At 45.4% G+C, this 24,513-nt stretch overlaps 1 protein-coding gene across 1 annotated transcript; it reads right to left on the bottom strand.

Annotated features, from left to right (window-relative positions):
* Positions 1–6,852: 6,852 nt before the first annotated feature.
* LOC142836547 (ral guanine nucleotide dissociation stimulator-like) lies at positions 6,853–8,485 on the bottom strand. The gene is made up of 3 exons (XM_075950837.1): positions 8,085–8,485; positions 7,511–7,558; positions 6,853–7,045 (listed from the first exon to the last, which is right to left on the bottom strand). Exons 1-3 carry the CDS (start codon positions 8,417–8,419, stop codon positions 6,856–6,858), a joined length of 573 nt encoding a protein of 190 aa, XP_075806952.1. The 5' UTR covers positions 8,420–8,485; the 3' UTR covers positions 6,853–6,855.
* Between the last annotated feature and the right edge of the window lie 16,028 nt (positions 8,486–24,513).

Below are 24,513 nucleotides of genomic sequence, written 5' to 3'. Positions count from 1 at the left end.
GTCACCTCCAATTAGATGTTTTCTTTATAAGGGTTGCCATGGTCACGGAGTCTTTTCACGGCAATAAAAATCCCTAACTAAGAAGGATGTGTGAAAGAATAGAGAACCGAGGGGGAGGGGGCTGGAGAGATGGTAAAGTGTGTGCCATGTAAGCTGTGACCTTGGTTGAGATCCCAGCACCATATAAAACCTGGCTCAGTACAGTATTGTGTGTACTTGCAATCCTGGTACAGAGAAAACATAGCTGGGAAGATCCCTAGGGCTCTCCAGCTAGTCAGTGTAGCTGAATTGCCAAGTTCCAGGGCCAATGAGAGATGTTATAATAAAGTCAGGTGGAGAGTGATTGAGGAGGATAGACACTCAGTGCTGACCTCTGATCTCCCCCCATGGATGCATAAAAGTGCAGTAAAACTTGCACGCATGGGCACGTACATACTCACAGAATTGAGAACTCTTGAGTACGGGAAATACAAAGCAGGTAGTAATATGTCACATAATGTCATGATGACTTGACAGATGTGGAGACTTGATGCACTATGCATAGACAACCCTCTCCCCAAGGCCACACACATCATTCAGATTGTGTCTGCTTGAGCAAGAGACTGATGCAGCCAGTCAAGCTAGAGAAGGTCCGTTCCCAAGGGAAGTGTTATCAGACAAAAATAAAACAAAGTGCCTAGAAACAGCTTGTTCTGTTCCCTCCTTGCCCCCTTTACCCTCATGTACACTTAGCCTGTGCCTCATAAGCAAGCCTTTGTCATCTCCATGAAGGGTTTTATACCCCACACCTGCGAAGTCTAAGTTTTGACTATGTTATTAACCACTCAAGTAGACCTTAAAGGCTTTATGGAGCTGAAGTAAGTTCTCACAGGGAGTGTGGTATGACGCTCCTCCATGAATCCACACAGGTTTATGTAATCCCTGATGTGGTGGTAGGGTGGGACCTTTGGGGAGAAAGACAAGGTCATGAGGGCGAGGCTTTGCTTCATCCGGGGGGTGACAACATCTGTTGGCCCTCTCTGTCTCTTCCACCATGTGAGGACAGCATGTGTCCCCATCACAGGAGTGGTTCACTAGTCAGGAACCACAGAGCACCCTCAATAGACTTCCTAGACTCCAGACTCTGAGAAGTAGATCTCTGTTGCTTGTGTATTGTAATCCTGCAGTATTTCATTATACCAGCAAAATGAACTGAGAACCAAGGTCATATTGGTCCATTAAAACTGGATGTAGCTTTCCTTAGTCATACTTCATAAGATGGCTTGATTGTTTGTTGAGAAGTGTCTCACATAGCCCACTGTAGCCTGAAACTTGCTATCTACCCAAAAGTGACCTTGAACTCCTGGTTCTCACATAAGAAAAATTATCCATTATGATCAAGTAGGCTTCATCCCAGAGATGCAGGGCTGGTTCAACATACGCAAATCTATCAATGTAATCCACCATATAAATAAACTGAAAGAAAAAAACCATATGATCATTTCATTAGATGCTGAAAAAGCATTCGACAAAATTCAACACCCCTTTATGATAAAGGTCTTGGAGAGAATAGGGATACAAGGGTCCTACCTAAATATAATAAAAGCTATTTACAGCAAGCCAACAGCTAACATTAAATTAAACGGAGAGAAACTCAAAGCCATCCCACTAAAATCAGGAACACGACAAGGATGTCCACTCTCTCCATACCTCTTCAATATAGTGCTTGAAGTTCTAGCAATAGCAATAAGACAACATAAGGAGATCAAGGGGATTCATATTGGAAAGGAAGAAGTTAAGCTTTCGTTATGTGCAGATGATATGATAGTATACATAAGTGACCCCAAAAATTCTACCAAAGAACTCCTACAGCTGATAAACACCTTTAGTAATGTGGCAGGATACAAGATCAACTCCAAAAAATCAGTTGCCTTCCTTTACACTAAGGATAAGGAAGCAGAGAGGGAAATCAGAGAAGCATCACCTTTCACGAGAGCCACAAATGGCATAAAATATCTTGGGGTAACTCTGACCAAAGAAGTGAAAGATACTTTTGACAAGAACTATAAGTCTTTGAAGAAAGAAATTGAAGAAGACACCAGAAAATGGAAGGACCTCCATTGCTCTTGGATTGGGAGGATCAACATAGTAAAAATGGCAATTTTACCAAAAGCAATCTATAGATTCAATGCAATCCCCATCAAAATCCCATCAAAATTCTTCACAGATCTGGAGAAGACAATAATCAACTTTATATGGAAAAACAGAAAACCCAGGATAGCCAAAACAATCTTATACAATAAAGGATTGTCTGGAGGCATTACCATCCCTGACTTCAAACTCTATTACAGAGCTACAGTATTGAAAACAGCTTGGTATTGGCATAAAAACAGAGAAGTCGACCAATGGAATTGAATAGAAGACCCTGACTTTAACTCACAAACCTATGAACACCTGATTTTCGATAAAGGAGCTAAAAGTATACAATGGAAAAAAGAGAGCATCTTCAACAAATTGTGCTGGCAAAACTGGATGTCAATCTGAGGAAGAATGAAAATAGATCCATATCTATCACCATGCACAAAACTCAAGTCCAAATGGATTAAAGACCTCAATATCAGTCCGAACACACTGAACCTGATAGAAGAGAAAGTGGGAAGTACTCTACAGCACATGGGCACAGGAGACCACTTCCTACGTATAACCCCAGCAGCACAGACACTAAGGGCATCATTGAATAAATGGGACCTCCTGAGACTGAGAAGCTTCTGTAAAGCAAAGGACACTGTCACTAAGACAAAAGGGCAACCCACTTACTGGGAGAAGATCTTCACCAACCTCGCAACTGACAAAGATCTGATCTCCAAAATATATAAAGAAATCAAAAAACTAGACTGTAAAAGGCTAATCAACCCAATTATAAAATGGGGCACTTAGCTGAACAGAGAATTCTCAACAGAAGAACTTCAAATGGCCAAAAGACACTTAAGGTCATGCTCAACTTCCTTAGTGATCAGGGAAATGCAAATCAAGACAACTTTAAGATACCATCTTACACCTGTCAGAATGGCTAAAATAAAAAACACCAATGATAGCCTTTGCTGGAGAGGTTGTGGAGAAAGGGGTACACTCATCCATTGCTGGTGGGAATGCAAACTTGTGCAACCACTTTGGAAAGCAGTGTTTCGGTTTCTCAGGAAATTTGGGATCAACCTACCCCTGGACCCAGCAATACCACTCTTGGGAATATACCCAAGAGAGGCCCTATTATACCACAAAAGTATATGCTCAACTATGTTCACAGCAGCATTGTTTGTAATAGCCAGAACCTGGAAACAACCTAGATGCCCTTCAATGGAAGAATGGATGAAGAAAGTGTGGAATATATACACATTAGATTACTACTCAGCGGTAAAAAACAATGACTTCTCAAATTTTGCATGCAAATGGATGGAAATAGAAAATACTATCCTGAGTGAGGTAACCCAGACCCAAAAAGATGAACAAGGGATGTACTCACTCATAATTGGGTTCTAGCCATAAATAAAGTCCAGTGATTCTATAATTTGTTACCCTAAAGAAGCTAGATAAGAAGGTGAACCCAAAGAAAAACATATAGCTATCCTCCTGGGTATGGGAAGTAGACAAGATTGCTGGGCAAAAAATTGGGATATTGGGGGTGGGGTGGGAGGGGGGTAAGGGGAGAGGGGGAGAGAAAAGTGAGAAGGGTAGGATGGGGAGAACTTGGGGAAACGGGATGATTGGGATAAAAGAAGGTTGGATGGGGAATAGGGAAGCACATATCTTAATTAAGGGAGCCATCTTAGGGTTGCCAAGAGACTTGGACCTAGAGGGGCTCCCAGGTGCCCAAAGCAAGGTCCCCAGTTGGTTCACTGGGCAGCTGAGGATAGGAAACCTGTAATGATCCTATCCTATAGCCATACTGATGGGTTTGCCAGTATTTTATTGAGAATTTTTGTGTGGATGTTCATGAGTGAGGTAGGCCTGTAATTCTCTTTCTTGGTTGGGTCTTTGTATGGTTTTGGTATCAGGGTAATGTAGCTTCATAAAAGGAATTTGGCAATGACTCTTCTGTTTCTATATTGTGAAATATATTAAGGAGTATAGGTATTAGCTCTTCTTGGAAGTTCTGGTAGAAATCTGCATTGAAACCATCTGGTCCTGGGCTTTTTTTGGAAGGGAGATTTTTGATAATAGTTTCTAATTCTTCGCAACTAACAGGTCTATTTAGATCGTTCACCTGGTCTTGGTTTAACTTTGGTATATGGTACTTATCTAAAAAAAATGTTCATTTCTTTTGCATTTTCCAGTTTTGTGGCATACAGGCTTTTGTATTAAGATCTAATGATTCTCTGAATTTCCTCTGTGTCTGTGGTTATGTGCCCTTTTTCATTTCTGATCTTACTTAGTTGCGTGTTCTCTCTCTCTTCCATTTAATTAGATTGGATAGGTGTTTGTCGATCTTGTTGATTTTCTCCAAGAACCAACTGTCCTTTTGTCTCAACTTTCAGTGTTGAGTTACAGGTGTAAGCCACCACACCCAGCACTGGGCTCTTGAGTATGTCAGCCTTTGTTGCCCAGCTTACGCATGAAATGTGGAACGTGGATCTAGGCCTTAGGAGCTTGAGAGGGAAAAACTAACATTCCGTGATATCACACACAATTTTTACAGTTTCCTTAGTGATTTTGTACAACACTGAAGGCTGTGAAAAGATTGCTTTTATTTAAATTTTTTGAAGGGAGATTAATATTTTACTTAGTAGAAAAAAGGTAACCCTGAATACGTAGCATAAGTACAAATAGCAAATAACTCCACGGAAAAGCACCCTGGATGCAGGAAACTGAAAGGCAAGGATTAGGAAAGCTGAAGAAATGCTTCTAAAAATACTGTCTGTGCTACTACTTCATAGGGGAGAGGGCAAAGAGCAAAAGTCAAAGCTAGCACTCTGAAATTTTAGATTGTGCAAAAAGTCCTTTTTCTGCTAGTAAGAAGCACACAGGATTCTGAGCTGATGAGGAAATAAACCTCTTTCCTCTTCATCATCAGGAAACTCACACACACACACACACTCAGGCATATTCGCATTCACACACACACAAACACCCCACACATGTATGCATGCACACATACACACACACGCACACACACACACGCACACACACACTCAGGCATATATGCATGCACACACACCCACACCCCACACGCGTATGCATTCACAGACACACACACGTACACACATACACACATACACACCCCCCCACACACACACACTCAGGCATATATGCATGCACACACAAACACATGCACACACACTCAGGCATATACGCATTCACACACACCCACACCCCACACGCGTATGCATGCACACACACACATATACACACCCACCCACACACAGGCACATGCACATATGCACGCACGCACACCCTTCCACACACGTGTGCACAAATTTGCACCTGAGTCCCACTCCACCCCACGCCCAGCCCAGACACCTCCCCAACCCCCACCCCCCGCCATGCCTTCACCATCCTTCATCTTGCTCCATTAGGAAATTTGGTTTGCTGGCAGGGCTGCATTTTCAGTACTCCAAGATGTACTATAATTTTAGCTTTTACCAAGGCTACCCTCAAATGCCAGGTTTCAAAAGAGCATCAATGTTAGATAAGCTTTGTCGATGCACACAGGATTCCGAGGGAAGGGAATGTTTGTTTGTCATTAAACTTCCTGATATGACCTTCATAATGTTGTAGGTCTGATAAAGCACTGAGCCTGATTGGCAGCATTTTCAGGAGTTCACAATTTCACAGCTAAGGTTCTGGTCAAGGTCACAGAGTTATTTATTAACTTAATATAAAAGATGCTTTAAAAAGATTATAAAAAGCAATCTGACCCCGCTACAGACAATAATAACTAAGACACATACAGGGGTTAAGGCCAGCACTAAGTCAACAGGGAGATCAGGAGGGTGCACTATTGTCATCTGTGACACATCTGGTGATTAGCATGTTCTCGTGAGTAAGGCAGCTTGTGAGGAACAAGAAGGAGGGCATGGCTGAGGTCACTGAGGGCAGCTGATGGAGGCGGCGGCACCATGCGCTCCTGGCTCCCCCAGTCGTCCTCTTCTCCACGGAGCAGCAGCAGAGTTTTCATAGTCTCCAGATGTGTCACCCTGGAACCAGACACAGTTAGCTCGATGACTCACAAACGCCACAGGAAATAAGAGATCAGGAGCTATCTGGGCCTCCCCCAAGCTCCTCTTTCTAACCCTTTCTTTATCTCATCTAGTGACCAAATGTGCCTGACAGCTCTCTGCATCTGCCGAAATATACTTTTTTGTACCTTCTCATGCAGCAGACACCATGGGAGTTGGGATCTAGCAAGCCTATCCATAAAATTCATAGTATATTATACCGCTCTTTGTCCATCAACATTAACCCTTCTGTTCCCTTGCTCATCATACACCCCCGTGTATGGCAAGGGTTCTTTTGCTGTAGTCTTATACATTCCCATACTGTGCTTCCCTATCCCAGAGCTGTTCCTGAAGAGATAATCCTTGTCTTGTAGATATAAAGAATATCATTATCATAAAAGAGATCGTGCAAAGCCCATATCCTGCATAGCCAGCTAATCGAGAAACCCATCTATGCCTCAACGGCGGCCTATACCGTACCGTCTGCCATGGACCTCCAGGAAGCCTGGTCCCATAGGACACACAGCTCCAGACCGGCATAATGACGTATGTCATGTCACACACACGACACTGGAGTCGGTGTGGCAATCCCCCAATCATTCCTGAGACCTGAGACCAGGTCCTGAGACCTCCTCACAGTGTCAAGCACCTACCTGGCTTGTTGTTAATCGCTCTCCTCCGAAGTTTCTGAGAGCAGTCTCATAAGGAGCTCGTGCACCCGTATGAGGACGTCCGAGTACGGCAGATGGATTATCAGGTAGGTCTTTACCTTCTTCAGCGCGGACATGCCGGATGTTGTGGCAAAGTCCCCAGGGAAGACGCTCGTCCACGTGTCCAGGAGGGTGCAAATGGTGCTGGTGGAAAGGGACAGACAAGGCACCCAGTGGCCTGGACTTTACTTTGCCACCCCGCCCAAGACTCCGTGCATGTGAGACTGCAAAGGAGAGGCTATCCAGTCCTTAGCCATACAATGAGCAGGGCTGAGAGGTCCATGGGAGCAGGGAACTCCATACGCCCCATGATCAGGCTCTAATGGAGCACAGCTGAGCGAGCCTTCACGCCATGGACTGAGATGAGGGTAGTAGAGTCTCAGAGGGCCACCGGAGGCCACAGGCTTTCCCCATATCCCCACTTGGCAAGGACCGTGCCCATGCAGTTCTTTTCACCCTCCAGTCAATGCTTAGACCTCAGTATGGTGTATGGTGGTAGAAACGTGGAGCGTGAGCCCCAAGCATCGGCCATCCCTCACCCTTGGTACCCAAGGGAGCCCACCCTGCAGAGCCAAGGCCTTTCTTTCTCATGTTGTAAAGCTCACTTACTTCTTGAGCTGCTCATCCTCCTGGCAGCCGGGGCGGAAGCATGCATACCTGGAGGAGATCAGGAAGGATGTTACCTGTGGGGTCCCAGTTCCCTACCTAAAAGACATCTGAGGAGCCTGCTGACTCCTGGAGCAGAATCAAAGTCTCAGGTTATTAGTTCACCTGCATTCTGTAGGTTCTTCAAATATGTTTGTGCAGTATGTCTACCCGGACATCTCAGTGGACACAGGTTCCCTCGGATTATCCTCCTCGGGTCTCCACTCAAGACCCATTTCTATCGGGTGCTCCAATATGAATTCTAGAACCTCCTTTACAATGGGAGAAGCGCTTTGACCAATGCTTCAGGAAAACTGGCCAAGGATAGAGAGCTTCCTGAAGGTGCAGAGGACACCCACACTCACACTCATTAGGGTCACAGCAGTCCCTAGGGCCCAACCTGGAGGTAGTAATGTCTGACTACATGCTGCTGGCTTCTGACAAGACTCTAGCAACTAGGTAGGCTCAGAGAAAAGCAGAGGCTTCCCATAAACGACAAGAGGATGTGAGGCCTCTGAGCTCGGAAGTGGGCACTCACCGCCTGAAGATGACATCCAGCACCTGCTCGATGGTGGTATGAGCAGGGTAGGTGCTCAGGAAAGCGATGAGATGCTCGCGGTCCCCGTTCTGAAGGGAAGTGATCAGGTCTTCCACCACTTTCTCCAGATCCCCGAAGTCTAAGATCTTAGGGTCCCCGGGGACTGAGTCCTTCTGGTCCTCCAGCTGGTCCTGCGGGGCGGAGTCTACTGGGTCCCCAGGGAAGGACTCAGTCAGGTCCCCGGGGGCAGGGTCCACCGGGTCCCCGGGGATGGACTCCGGCTGGTCTTGGTCTTGTGGGGCCGAACGCATCGTATCCCCAGTGTCAGAGCCCATCGGTTCGCCAGGAGCGGCCTCAGGCTGGTCCTCCGGAGTGGAGTCCACTGGGTCCCCGCAGATGGATTCTGTCAGGTCCTCCTGGTCCTCAGGGGTGGAGTGCATCTGGTCTCCAAGGACAGACTCGGTCGGGTCCCCAGGGACGCAGTCTTGCTGGTCCAGCTGGTCCTCTGGGCTGGGACCCATCTGGTCTCCCAGGACCGAATTAGTCGGGTCCCCGGGGACGCAGTCTTGCTGGTCCAGATGGTCCTCTGGGCTGGGACCCATCTGGTCTCCAAGGACCGAATTAGTCGGGTCCCCGGGGACGCAGTCTTGCTGGTCCAGATGGTCCTCTGGGGTGGGACCCTTTGGGTCTCCCAGGACCGAATTAGTCGGGTCCCCGGGGACGCAGTCTTGCTGGTCCAGATGGTCCTCTGGGGTGGGACCCTTTGGGTCTCCCAGGACCGAATTAGTCGGGTCCCCGGGGACGCAGTCTTGCTGGTCCAGCTGGTCCTCTGGTGTGGGACCCTTTGGGTCTCCCAGGACCGAATTAGTCGGGTCCCCGGGGACGCAGTCTTGCTGGTCCAGCTGGTCCTCTGGGCTGGGACCCATCTGGTCTCCAAGGACCGAATTAGTTGGGTCCCCGGGGACGCAGTCTTGCTGGTCCAGCTGGTCCTCTGATGTGGGACCCTTTGGGTCTCCCAGGACCGAATTAGTTGGGTCCCCGGGGACGCAGTCTTGCTGGTCCAGCTGGTCCTCTGGGCTGGGACCCATCTGGTCTCCAAGGACCGAATTAGTCGGGTCCCCGGGGACGCAGTCTTGCTGGTCCAGCTGGTCCTCTGGTGTGGGACCCTTTGGGTCTCCCAGGACCGAATTAGTCGGGTCCCCGGGGACGCAGTCTTGCTGGTCCAGCTGGTCCTCAGGAATGGAGCCCATAGGGTCCCCAAGTACAGAACCAGTGGCGGGCCCAGGGATCGAGTCTGGCTGGTCCTCTGGGGTGGCGCCCATTGGGTCCCTGGGGCCAGACCCCGGCTGGTCTTCCCATGCTGAGCCCTTTGGATCCCCGGGGACAGAATCATTTGGGTTCCCGGGTACAGAGTCCTGTTGGTCCTCCGTGCCGGAGCCCATCTGGTCCCCAGGAAGGGAGCCCATCGGGTCTCTGGGGAGGGACTCCAGCTGGGCCTCCGGGGAGGAGACCATTGGGTCCCCGGAGAGGCACTCCTTCTGGTCCCTGGGGGCGGACTCAGTAAGGTCCCCGGGGGCTGACTCCTTCTGGTCCCCAGGGCAGCGGTTCTTCTGGTCTTCTGCCACCTGAGGAGAGATCAGGGTGGGTGGTTCAAACTGGCACAGGACTGCAATTCACGATTGGTTATTATCATTCCATGTTCTCCTGACCCCTTCACTCTGCCAAACACCAAGAGTGAAATTTGGGAAAACCGAGATTTCAGAGTGGTTACCTGGCCTACGTTGGCCTGGCTCTCGCTGCCCCTTCTCATTTGGCCGAATGGCCAGAGGTGCTGGCGCCAAGTTCGAACCAGGCGGCTCCAGACACCTCCTACGCCATGCCTTCTTTTCTTCTTTCTTTCATTACTCACGCAGCAGCAACTCCACCAGCTACAGCAACTCATGACTAATCGTCACTCTTGTCTCAAGACAAGTGAGCCTTCTGGGCTGTCTGTAAGCAGTTGGCTGCCTGGTTGCAGGTTTCTGCATTGTGATGTCACAGTTAAGAAAGTGAGGTCACTCCTGGGGTCCCCATGCCTGAGTCTCCTCACACAGGGCTTTCCCAGAAGTCTCTTAGCCCCCCTCCCTCCTTCCACGTGCACTACTTGACACAGATACAAAGGTCCTTCCTATTTCACAGCTCCTAGGGATGTCTGGGTACAGGCAGCACCTCGGCTTTACAATCTGAGCTCCTATTGTTGACCTGCATCTGGAATTCTTAACCCAACCCTAATTGTCCCAGCACACCTTAAAGCCTTGGCATGTTGCCTTGCTTCTAGGCTACTTTGTGTGTGTTCTCTGTGAAATATGAACACACATCATCTGTGTGTTGGGTTTTCATGAGGATCTAGAGTGGGACATTTTTTTTAGCATTTTTTTTTAAAAAATGTCTTGTCTTGTTTTGTTTTGAGACAGGATTTCTTTGTATAGCCATGGCTGTCCTGGAACTCACTCTATAGACCAGGCCGGCCTGGAACTCCCAGAGATCCACCTGTTTCTGCTTCCTGAGTACTGGGAATGAAAGCATGCACCACAACCAGGGTCAAGAGTGAGGCACTTGTATAGTTAATTATAATCGTGTGCTTTTTTTGAAATTTTTTTTTGATTTATATTACAAACTCCTTCAGGTCTCTGCACCTAGGCATTACCGATGTCTCCTCCTTTATTCTGAAAATTTGCGAGCAAGGGAAGCGGTGCAGGGAAAGATACTGGGGAAAGATCCAGCCAGGAGGCCTGGAGCCTTCAGCAGCTCCTCCCCACTTCCCATCTTCCCCACTTACTGCTGAGCTTCACTACTGCCCCCATGTGGAGGAACTGGACACAGCCGGTGAGAATGCCAGGGGAAAGTGCAGTGGGATATTTTTAAGTACAAGTCTGAGGTGTGGGTAGGCGAGATTGCTCAGTGGTTAAGCGCACTGGCTGCTCTTCTATAGGTCTTGAGTTCAATTCCCACCAACCCCATGGTTCCTCACACCCGTCCGGAATGAGATCTGGTGCCCTCTTCTGGTCTGGCATGCAGACATACATGCAGTCTGAATATCTATTCATAATAGGTAAATAAATCTTTTAAAAATGTAAAACTAAATAAACCTTAAACTTAAAAAATGGTAAAAAAGAAGTCAGGGTGCTGTTAATAATATCTCAAATATATACATGAATTTATACAAAACAATAGTATCATATGACTTTGTAGTCTATTTGTGTTCAATATTGGACAATTTACATGAAAATTTATTTCTGTACTTAAATTACAAGGGTTCAAAGTAATCATTTGTCCGTAGCAGGCAGAGCATGGGCCAGCTCTCCTTTACTAAGGAGGCGGCGGCACATCCCTAGAGGAGGGGGCAGTGGGGGTGTGGACAGGGCTTCAGCTGGTGCAGCCCTGTGGCTCCTTGCAAGGCTCAAGAGTATTCCCAGGCCACCCCACATTGGTGGACCATGTTGCCTCGTCAACATCCTCACACAGGGATGCTGACAGGCCCCATCCCCGCCTGGAATTGAAGGCAACCCCCTGTGGCAAACTTGCCATCCCTCTCCCTGAACGCCGTTGTTCCTATGACCATGCTGTCTAATTCATGCTGTGGGGTGCTCCTCACTTTGCCCCCAGCGTCAGGAACCAGACCTCACTTGCCCATGGTTCAGACCCTGCTCTGCTTGCGTGCAGCAGAGCTGAGCACCAGGGCCTTGCGGTGCACTGCAGGGAGGTCAGAAGAACCTCGCTGACGTCAGAACCGAACTGACCATGTCTCAGAGGAAGTAGTTCTCTTCCTCGTTTTACAGGTGAGACCAGGGAGGCTCGGGGATGTTAGTGTATTGGTTGTCAATTCTGCATAACAAACCACTCAACAGTGGAGTGACTAAGAAAATTATTGTTACTGTTATTGTGAGATTATTGTTCACACTTCCACGAGGCATCACTTTCAGCCTGGCTCCACTGAGGGTTCCTTAGGCCACGCTCACGGGACTCACTCATGAGACTATGTTTACCTGGTGAACTCCCAGGCACTCATTGTGTTGGGTCTCAGAACGAGGCAGGCCATCCTATCTAGAATTTTCTGGATCAGAGTAGCCCAGGAATCTTCACACAGACACTGTGTTCCAGAAAGAGAACAGAGGCATCGAAGCGTCTGCAGATGCAGTACACACAAACTCACCATGGATGCACACGTACACAGACACTGATAATAAATAAATGCTATAGAATTTAAATCCCTCTGTTGACTTCTGGTAGAAATATAAGGAACTCTATCATAAAGTTCTTGTCATGAGATCATGAGAGTAGTATCATTCTTACACACTGATGACATCTGTCAAGGGAACCAGATATTATTTTGGTGAAATGTGATGATTTTTGTGCTAGCTTGATTCTTCATGAACTTCATGAAATAAATACACCTCACCGGTGCCTGAGCCGAGATGACTTATGCTTGGACATCAGTGGACTGGGAGCTGGAGTGAAGGCTGTCTGGTCCACAGAGTGTTTGATACGATCAAGTTCCCAAGCAAGAAAGGGAGCCAGAGATTGGCAAATGGTGCCTCTGTGTGTGATACTTTCTTTGTTTTAGGATACAGGGCCGTGGTGGCCAGGCCTCCAGACCTGAGAAGCAGGATGCTCCTGACCTGTCAGCAACATTTAGTCCAGCCACACCTGGGGCACCAGGTAAAGAGGGTAGATGTGGCCCGCACTGTTGCTCAACACTCCATACCAAACTTCATCTTCAACACAATCCCTGGAGAATTCTGCAGAGAAGGATCAACGGCTTCTCAGCCCTGACTGAACAGTTTGAGTGACAACCACTTGTATTCTAGGGAGCACAGAATGGGCTTGCTTCGCTTGGCTGTGAGGTGAGAGCTGGGAGAACTCTGCGCAGTGAGGTCTCTTTGGAGAGCAGAATGCTCCAGCCCTGACCCCCACCTAGCCCTACAAAGCCGCCACCCTCTACCAGTTCATTATTCAAGTATGGGACGCTCTCTGCCATTTTTGTGCTTATAGGACACCTTCCCTGGTTGACAAGCAACAAGCCTGGCTGGGACTGGCCTACACACCACAGACTAGAGAATGAACCTGTCTGACGGCAATTCATGGTATCTACGAGAGAAATATGCTGCTAGCTGCCGTGTTGGTTTTGCTCTCTCCTTGCATTCACTTGGCCGAATGTGCTGACATCCGTCCATGTCTGTGGACAGCCATTTATGCCAGATTTTCACTCCCAGACCAATAATTTATCATGCGATTGTGTAATCAATAGCTTGGTTCCTTGCTGTCTTCTTTGTATGTTTAAAAAGTAATATTGCCTTGGACATTCATGACCTCTGTCCATTTCTCTTAACCTGTTTGGTTTTTGTTTCTTTTACAAAAAATTCCTGGAAGCTGAATTTCTCGGTCAGACAGGGCAGCCTAAGGGGAGTGTGAGTGTCATGACAGACCTCCACTTACCTGCCTGGGTGTCCATTGCAGAAAGTGACTGTGTGTGACCTTCTTCTGGCCTCCGTGGGCTCCAGGAATGTGCATGGTACATATAGAAACATGCAGGCACAACACTCATACACATAAAATAAAGATAAACACATCTTTTAAATTACACATTTATTTAGTTCTGTAAGTCAGAATACAACTTGTGAGAGTCAGTTCTTACCTGTCACCCTTCAGGTCTCAGGAACTGAACTCAAATCCTTAGGTGTGTCAGCAGCTGTCTCTGCTCACTGGGCCATCTAGTTGGCACCTTTTTCAAGGACACAGGTTATGAAGATCTTCCTCTATAACCTTTACAGACTTTCCATTTATAAAGTGAAAAACATTTTAGTGAATTTTTGTGTAATTTATAAAGTTTATGTCTATGTTCATTTTTTCATTTGGATTTTACACAGCTCACCTTTTACATTTATTCTGTCGCCATTTGTGGGTCACTTTCCTCTCCACTGAACTGAATTTGTCCCTTTTACAAATTCTCTGGGTATGTGGGCTGGTGTCTTCCAATGACTGAAGAACTGATGGCATTTCACTTACTGTGATGATCTGTGTGATGTTAGCCCTACGGCCAGAGGAAGTTCATGAGCTGGCTGAGGTTGTTGCTTCTCTTGGTCCTGCTCTTTTTGTTCCTAAGTACTTGGTACAGCTGTAGACAAGCTCTATACTGGTGTGTCTTATACACGGACCCCTTTAGACATCTTACGCAGTTCTCCCTTCTCCGAGGCAACAAGTGAGTCTTGCTCCAGCCTATGGTTCAGACTTGATTTCCACATCACAGGATACTACATTTTTTACTTTATTTATTTAATAAACTTTATAATTGAATAAATTATTGTTTATTAGCTTTTAATAACTTTTAATTAACTTCTAAGTTATTTAAAACATTTCTATTTCTTAATATAGGCATCTACTGTTATAAATCTCCTTCCGTGTGGTTCTTTTTGCTATAGACCACAGATTTTGGTATGTTGTGCTCATAGTTTTTTGTTTAAGAAAAAATTTCAACATCTCTTTTTGAATTTCTGAATAATCCGCTTGTTTTTTTAAAAAGTTACCTAATCTCAATATATTTACACAATCTCTAAAATTTCTGTCTCAGTGAAGGTTTCCATTACTGTGATAGAACATCGCAACCAAAAGCAACTTGGTGAGGAAAGGTTTTATTTCATCTTATAACTCAGGTCACACTCTCATCACTGCAGGAAGTCAGGGCAGTTACTAAGGCAGGAGCCTGAAGGCAGGAACTGATGCGAAGACCGTGAAGCAGTGCTACTGGTTTAAGTCCTGTGGCTTGCTCGGGCTGCTTTCTTCTGTCACCCAGTATCACCCGCCCAGGGGTGGCACCACCCGGAATGAGCTGAGCCCTCCCATATTAATCATTAATCGAGACAATTCCCTACAGGCTTCCCCACAGGCTAATCTACGGTGACATTTTCTCAGTTGACGTTCCCTTTTCTCAAATGACTCCAGCTTGTGTCAAACTGGCAGAACAACTGACCCCTTGTCAACTTGACCCACAAATACATCACTGATTAATCGTCACCTTTCCTTATTGCTTGTCCCCAGTACCTCATATTACTTAATGCCATAATCAAAAACATTCTCAGTTTAAGTCTGTCTGTCTTTGAAAACACTCCACAGCTTTAAAATACCTGTAGTCTCTCTCACACTTCTAGGCCTCTCTAAAATAGCCGTTCTCTCCAAAAGTTCAAGTCGTTCTAAAATATCAGAGTTCCTCTTAATTTCTAAGGTTTCTATGAGATACTTAAGATCTTATAGCTGTCAGTTCCTGTAAAGTTAAAAAAAGCGGGGGGGGGGGGGGGTTTAAAAACTTTCTTACTCCAAGAGGGAAGAACTGGGACACAGTCACAATCAGATCAAAGGAAACCAAGTCCAACAGCTCAGTTCTTGGTGCCTGGAACCCATTCACAATCCCCTGGGAGAGATCCTTGGGTCACTTCTCTGGCTCTGCCATTGGCAACACACACAGCTTGTCTCTCAGGTTCAGAGTGTCCTTGGCAGTCAACCCATGGAATGGACATCTCCAAAATGTTGGGAATTTTCTATTGCAACTAAGCTGAACCTTCATTGATAGCTTTTCCTGGCCTTCCTCCAAGAACTCTAAGCCTACTATATGGTGCCAAGCCTCAGCTTCTCTCCATGCCCACTTCACGCTTTCAAAAACAATACCATCTGGGTGACTCTTAAACATTACCAAGTTCAGTTAACAACGTGAGGAGCAGCCTTGGCCCCCGACAGCCCACAGCTTGTGTGTACTGACCCCGAGGAGATACTCCCTAGTTTATGATCCTCAGTGATCCTGGTCTCTTTTCTCTTTAATTCTTCTCTCACATATTACATTTCGACTGCAGTCTTCTCTGCTCCTCTCCCTCCCAGATAGTCTTTGCTTCCATCTAAAACTTCACAAGCCAGGAAGCCTCCATCTTCTTCACGACACTCTTGTCTTTTCCGCTCCCACAGAACAACCCACTGAGCTCTGAGCATTCAAAGGCTTTTCCAGGCCAAAGTTCAAACACTATTATAATCCTCCCAGAGACAAGTGGTTAGGTCTGTCACAACAATACCCCACAACCTGGTACCAGTTTCTGTATTAGTTGGGATCTCTGTTGCTGTGATACACACCATGAACAAAAGCAACTTGTTTCAGGGGTGGTATTTGGCTGACACTTGGACCTTCAAATACAACATGGAAACAAAACAGGGACCGGAATTTGTCAGGCAGCTGGTTACTGGTTGGTTCCTACTGGCTTGCTCAGCCGGCTTTCTTAGAGCACCCAAGGCCAACCCAGGGTAGCATCACCCACAGTGGGCTGGGCCCTTCCACATCAATTGTCAATCAAGAAAATGCCCAGAGGGGGCTGGAGAGATGGCTCAGAGGTTAAGAGCATTCATTACCTGCTCTTCCAAAGGTCCTGAATTCAATTCCCAGCAACCACATGGTGGCTCACAACCATCTGTAATGGTGTCTGGTGCCCTCTTCTGGCCTGTAGGCATACACACAGACAGAATATTCTATACATAATAAATAAATATTTTAAAAAATGCCCAGAACTCTGTGTACAGGTCAATATGGAAGAGGCATTTTCTCAACTGAAGTTCCCTCTTCCAAATGGCTCTAGCCTGGGTCAAATTTAAAAAAAAAAATCTAGTCAGCAAAGTTTCTTTTTCTAACTTATAATTTCATTCTATTGTGAGCAGAAGATACAAGATTCCAGATTTATTCACTTTTAAGTTCTTCTTACACCTGATGTATCGTCTAAGAAATTGTCTGCTGCTGGGGTTTGGAAACTTCTACTACTAAATTTGAGCCTATCTTTTGAGTCAATGTATTTATGAGGTCGGGTGCTTCACTATAACATGCGTGGAGATACTGGCTTGGTACAGTAACTCGAACTGGCCACATATTCTTGGTTCTGCTTCAGTTTCCCAAACGCTGGAACTGTGCTGTTATGCTGGGCCGCAAATGCATGTAGATTTATAATCACCATATATTCTTGATTGATTCCCTAGGTCATAATATGGTGACCTTAGTTAAGAAATCTCATTTTGAGGCACTGAAACGTTTGGCAGATTTGTAGTTTAATGTGGGAATTTAAATAAAAAATTCTCAACAGAATTATTTTATTTTGTAACTTCTTAAACAACAGGAACACCTGTCATTGCCAACTATGGGCTTATTTAAGAAAGTGGAGGCAAGGAAGAAATTGGCATAAGGTACTTTGATACAAATTTCACTGTTTGTGGAGACTCCAAGTAATAACTAGCCTCAATTTGTTCAAGATGTTGTTGAGCAAGTATTTTCTTTAAGACAGCAGTTCTCGACCTGGGGGTCAGGACCCCTTTGGTAACCCTCTACCTTCAAAAATATTTACATTGTAATTCATAACAGTATCAAAATTCATTATGAAGAAGCAACAAAACTAAGGTTATGGCTTGCGGTCACCACAATGTGGAACTCTCGATATTAAAGGGTCACAGCATTAGGAAGGTTGAGAACCACTGCTCTATGGGTCTAGCCTGAGCTGTAGACTTCAATTCCAAAGATAATCTTTTTCGGGAAACCTGTACATCCCCTGGGAATGTGTAAAGCCTGGACTACATGAAGAAATAAACGCTTGAGTCTTTAGAACGTCTTTGAGATAGAACATACCTCAGGGAGGCAAACACGGGACTTCCCCTTCCTAACTCCCCAACCCTAATTTTCTTATGGATCTGACAAGCACATCTCGTTATCTTCAATTGCCAAAGATGATAGATAACTCAGACAGCTATCGACTCCAGCTGCAAGGACTTGCTAGTTCTGCGCTGCAGAGACAGCAGGGGGTTCCTTGCACACACCTGTTTGCTTAGTCCTCTTTACCAAGGTTATTGACAACAAAGGAGAATCTTCACTTAGTCACAGTGGCTTTTGTTCTTGCTGCTGTTTTTTTGGTTTTTAGATAAGGCAAAATTCACTAACAGTTTAATTAATTTAACACTCAGTGTACAATGAGGTTATTGTTTTGTTTTGAACCCCATTTCTCTGGGGAAGGATTTAGCAAAATTAAAAAGTGAGCAGCAGTTATCCCTTAGGCAATGGGCCTTGAGCTATTTCTCTGCGCTGGGAGGTCCTGGAAGCAGGAGGTCGAGAGAGCTGGGACCTAGTCCTCCTTAGACTCAGCGCTCTACAAATGGGAGCAGCTGTCTGAGCTGAGATCCGCTGGGCCCATCCTCTGCCCTCTTCTCACCCTGTGCACCCAGAGCAGAGCATGCCGTTGCGGTTGCCATGGTCACTCGGTTGCCTTACAAGATGGGGTCAGTAGGCAGAGTGAAGAATTGTGCAGTGTTCGGCAGTAATGCCTGCTCTTGAGGGATAAAGTCTGGCCCATGAGCAGTACTTGGGAAGCCTCAGGATGGCTCTCTCTGATCTGGCAGAAGTTTCTAGCTGTGACCAAATTTAGCAGGCTAAGTGTTTTCCAAGATGTCGTCTTGCTGTCAGATCTTATTAGTCCTGGTCAGTCACCAACTAGACTTCTCTGAAGACGTAGTGTATCAATCCACTGAGCCAGTGCACAGCTTCTGCCCCCCAACTCCTTTCAAGCGCAAGAATGTCGCAATATTAGGAAGGCTGAGAACCACTGCTCTAAGGGTCTAACCTGAGCTGTAGTCTTAACAAATCCCAAAGATAAACTCTGTCGGAAAATCTGCACATCCCTTGGAAGTGTGAAAAGCCTGGGCTACATGAAGATCTTCAAGTTCGAGATCAGGCTCCACTTGGAAGCCCCTCAGTCTGAGCTACCACCATCCAGTTGGGCAGCAATCAGACTAAATCTAGAAATTACAGACCCTTCGACTGGAATGGAAACACAATATTAGCAGTGTGTACCCCAGAGGATGGTGAGGAGAGGGGGAGCTGCCACTCAGCAGGATCATTTCATAAAACAAACACTATTGGACATAAAGAACAGATAAATACAGATACAACAGTAGGGAAATTCAACACTCTGCTCTCATCAATACATAGAGCATTGAGACAAAATATCAGCAAGCTTTAAACTGAACCAAAGACCAAACATCCTAGACACAGACACGCTCACACAAAGAATATCCCGATAGCTGCAGAATATACATTGAACTCAGCAGCCAATGAAACTTTCTCCAAAATAGTTTATATCAGACCCTAAAGCAAATCTTAACAAATAAAAAAATATTGAATAACTTCTTATACTTCATCAGATCGTGTTGGGATAAAACGAGAAATCAACTATAAGAGAAAATAAACTAATATATGAAACTTAAATAATATACTATTGAATGATTAGTGGTTCACTGAAGAAAGGGGAGGATTAAAATCTTCACAGTATCAAATGAAAATTAAAAAACACTTATATGAGTGTGTGGGATACAGCAAAAGCAGTTCTAGGAAAGAAACTTACATAGTAATGAGTTAAAGAGACAGTAAGTAAATAACTTAATGATGCTATCTCAAGGCTGTGAAAACAAGAATAAGCCAAACCTAACACCCACAGAAAGAAATACTAAGTTCTGATCTCAAATTAATGAACTGGGAAAAGAGAAAATCATGAAGGATTAAAAGAAAGGAAAGGCTACCTGCTTGAAAAGATAACGTAGAAAAACAGCCCAAGTTACATAAGTAAAAGAGAAAACTGGAAATGAATACAATTAAGAAATCAAATAAAACTGATACTACTGAAATCCAAGTTTCTATGATACTTCAAGATACTATGAAATACACAGACAATTAACAAATATGTTTCAACACGGGGATGTTCCCAGCTAGGTCCTTGGGCAGTAGAGGAGAGGATGCCTGAACTGGCCTTGTCCCGTAGTCAGACTGATGACTATCTTGAATATCATGATAGAACCTTCGTCCGGGGACAGATGGAGATAGAGACAGAGACCCACATCGGAGCACTGGACTGAGCTCCCAAGGCCCAGTTGAAGAGCAGAAGGAGGGAGACCATGAGCAAGAAAGTCAGGACCACAATGGGTTGGTCCACCCACTGAGACAGTGTGCCTGATCTAATGGGAGCTCACCAAAGCCAGCTGGACTGGGACTGAACGAGCATGTGATCAAACTGGACCTTCTGAATGTGGCTGACAATGGGGGCTGACTGAGACGCCAATGATAATGACACTGGGATTTGTCTCTACTGCATGTACTGGCTTTTTGGGATCCTATTCTATTTGGATGCCTACCTTCCTAAGCCTGAATGGAGGGGGGAGGGCCTTGGACTTCCCACAGGGCAGGGTACCCTGCCTTCCCTTAGGACTGGAGGGGGATGGGCGGGGAAGGGGAGGAAGCAGGAGGGAAATGGGAGGAGGGGAAGAAGTGGAAATTTTGAATGGTATTATTTATAAAGCAATAAACAATAAACTCTTTGCTTAAAAATATGTTTTAATAGATTGAAAAATATGCACTGTTCTTTTAGACACACAGTCATTGCAAGAGTCTAAGAAACTAAAGAACTCTATCATGGACAACGTGATGGAAGAAGTAGCAGCTGCCCATGAAGAAACCAGGACGAAGATGGCTTCACTGCTGCATCCCACCAGACATCTGAAGAACCTGAACACCAATGTTCCTCAAAATAGTCTGTAAAAATAAAAATGAGAGTACTTCCAAACTCATTCCTCTGCTAAGAAAAAAACTACTAGGGAGGGAAAAAAGGAACTACAAACCAATTTCCTTCATGGCAAATCTAGATGCAAAAATCCCCAACAAGATGCTTGCAAACTCAATGCAAGAACACAGCAAAAGATCATATGCTGACTACTTGGTTTCACAGTAGGAATGAAAACTGGTTCCGTATACACGAATCAGTAAGTACTGATAGCACACAGAAATGTGGACAAAGCTCATATCATCATTCCAAGCAATACTGGAAATGACCTTTGACAACATTCAACACTCCTGAAGAAATTAGTAAGAGCATACATACTTCAACACCTGAAAACTGTTGCCAGTATCACACCGAATGGGGAAAACCTGAAAGCGCCTCGTTTAAAATCAGGAAGGAGACCAGCGTCCACTCTAGCCACGCTTGACCAAAGCAATTTTTTGAAATCCTAGTTACAGCATGAAGGGAAATGAAAGGGATCTAGCAGAAGGAACTTAAGTAACTGATTTGTAGGACATATACTATACTTAATACACCCAAAAGACCCAGAAGCTTCTTACATCTGGTAGTTTTAGCAAAGAAGCAAGAATCAAAATCAGCAAGCTTCATGAACTAGAAATCAGAAAAACTCCACCCATGACATCTTCAGAAACGTACCCGGTATGGGGGAGAGAGCGCAGTTGGTAAAATGCTGGGCATGAGAGCATGAAGATCTGGATTCAGTCTCCAGAACCCATGTGAGAAAGTACGCACGTGGTAGTGTGTGCCCGCATCTCAGCACGGGGAAGAAGACTGCACTTCTGAACACCTGCCTCGTCCTGCTGAATTCACACCAGGGAGACAAGGCAGACAGCACCTGAGAACTAACACCTGAAGTTTACATCCAGCCTCCCCGTGCTCACATGTATATGAACACAAGCACAAAGCTTAACTGAACATGTTAAACACCTCTAAGCAAAAGTGCACAAGACACTAAAGACAGGAAAGACCTCCCATGCTCACGGCTGGGCCGAATCCATAGTACCAAGAGTGATAGACAGACTTAATGCAATTTTAATCAAAAATTTTATGACATTTTTTATAGAAATATTTTTAAATCCTAAAAGTTATAAAAAAAATGCCCCCAAATAGCTAACACAATCTTGAGTAGGAAAGGTAACGCTGGAAATAACATTTCAGACTTCAAACTATACTATATCCTCCTAAAGGCAATGGTGTGCAGTTGGGGAAGAAGGAGGAGTAAGAACGTGACCAACTAGAAAACACCATACTGAGTGAGGTAACCCAGACCCAGGAAGACAAATATGGACTCACTCATAGGTGGCTTTTAGACATAAAACACAGGAAGGAGGAAAAGACAAGCTCTCCAGAGTAAATTGGGAGTATGGGGATCATGAGAGGGTAAAAGGGGAGAGGGGAGGAAGAGAAGGGAGCAGAGAAAAATGTATAGTGCAATAAAAAGACTTTAAAAAGAAAAAATGTAATCAAAACATAGTTACAAAATTCTCAAGTTTAAAAAGCAGCATGGCACTGGCACCAAAGCAAACACACACACTTCCTTGTGGGCTTATGCTGGGGACCTTGCATTTGGAGGAAGATACACGTGGACCCCAATCTAAGGCATTGTAATTCCATGAATTTGAGGAAATCGAGGGGACACTCATGAACTGGCATCGTAAGCAGGGTCCTTGTTGGTGTTCACGGCCCCATGTGCAGCGCTACAGTAGAGAAAAAGCACAGCACAAGGCTCATGCACATGATCTGTTCTCAGAACACAGGCTCAGTTCTTAGTGACCACTGCAAATCTTAAATCACTCTGCTTAAAATCTGCTGTAGGCACCTATCCATAAGATGCAGACAGTCGTGCACAAAATGTCTATTTAACCTGGCATTATGTGCTCACAGCATGTTGTGAAACTGTGAGCTGGAAGCTTCATATTGTTCACAACACTTACCATAAGACCTAGAATTTGGGTACTGTTTCACCGTGCATGGTGAGCCATACAGACGTCAGGACCACAACACTTACCGTAAGACCTAGAATTTGGGTACTGTTTCACCGTGCATGGTGAGCCATACAGACGTCAGGACCAGCTGTGTGTTTCCACATCACTCGTTTCTTGCTAATGCAGAGAATTAAGGACTAAATACCATAACTGGGACAAAGGAGAATTCCTAAAGTCAAAGGAAATCTCACTGCCTTTGTGCTTGTTATTTTGTATTTGGAGCGGTCACCAGACCTTCAGGAATCAAAACGTAGAGTATCTGAGAGAACATTTCTGGACACAGGTTTAATGAGAAATCAAGGGGCCATCCCACCAAACAGACTTATCTTCTTTGGGGTCTGAGAAAGTCTGAGGCCAGTGTATCCACCAAGTGTACTGACCTCTTGTTTCTTCTTTTGAGGGGAGACTGCTGGTTGGTCTCGCCTTGAGCGGGCCTCTTCTGAGCATCTCTGTGGAACCCGAAGTAGGATGCAGGCTCCTGGTTACTGTATTGCTACCGTAGCTACTCTGTTGCCCTCCCTAATCACCACCTTACACTGTACCGTCCTTGTTTGTTCTTATTCTCAACTTGCCACACCAAGAGTCATGTGGAGAGTGGGAGTCTCGGCCAAGGAGCTGAGGAACGGCCCAGATCACAGTGCTCTAACTATGTCTGGAACGGTTATGATTGCTGACTGATGTAGGAGAACCTAGCTTATTGCGTACAGTGCCACCCAAGAGCAGATAGTCCTGGGATGTTTAGAGAAGCTGTCTGAGCAGGAGCCAGGCGGAGCAAGCCAGTGAGCTTCTCTTCCCCGGTTCCATCCCCTGCTCCTGCTTTAGCTCCCATCCTGACTTCTCCATGATAGACGGCTCCATGCAAAAGGAAGCTAAAACCAACCATTTCCTCCCCACGCTGCTTTTGGTTATAGTTATCTATCACAGCAACAGAAAGAAAACTACAATGACTTTATCACTTCATAATAGAAAACAACAGCCGAGTTCACATAACTTTTTAAATTTCTCTAAGATAATTCTATTAGCGTCTAAATCCTCCAACAAGTAAAAAGTAACACAAATAGAAACAAGAACCCTTCTAGAAAATGCCCTTGTAGAAGTGCATCAGAACGTATAATACAATAAATCAATCTTTTCCAAACAAATTCAAATCTGTCAATCATTCCTTCCCTTCTTCATGCTCATCAACTCATAAGTTCAATTATTTGTCCACTTATTTTACACTGAAGTTTTCTAGAAGTTTCCAGCCATGGCAGTTTTGTGTTTGTTCTTGCTGTTGTCTTGGAAAGAAGACCTATGGAAAGAAATCCTGCAGGTGGACACATGTTTCCTCCTTTGAGTACCAGAAAACTGGAATGGTTCCTCCACAGACCAAAAATGCTTCTGTGAAGGAATTCTGAATCATTCACTCCTTTCTGACCTATTGTTAGCCTGAACCAATGTGCAACCCGAAGCCCTAAAAATCTGGCAGATCCTAGGTGCAGTGAGACAGTTGGCAGTGACCCTGGACTCTGGGCCAACACAGAGAATGAAACAGCCCCATAGAAACCTTCCACAGTGTGGCAGGACTGGTCCTCCGTCGGCCGAGGCAAACAACACTCGCAGTCTAGAGTTGAGTAGTTGTTTACCGCTCTGGGCTAGGTGGTGTCTAAGTTTCACTCCTCCCAGCTCTTCTCCCTCCTGATAATGTATCAGATCCAGTGTGCTGCCACTATTCCCTTGCCCTTACAGATTCCGCACTCATCACCAGGACGCTGGCACACAGCCTTCTAGCAG

This window comes from Microtus pennsylvanicus, chromosome 16 (assembly GCF_037038515.1).
Source record: "Microtus pennsylvanicus isolate mMicPen1 chromosome 16, mMicPen1.hap1, whole genome shotgun sequence".
Classification (NCBI taxonomy): domain Eukaryota; kingdom Metazoa; phylum Chordata; class Mammalia; order Rodentia; family Cricetidae; genus Microtus; species Microtus pennsylvanicus.
Note: the sequence above shows the minus strand (reverse complement) of the source record. Positions and strands in the feature narration are given on the sequence as shown.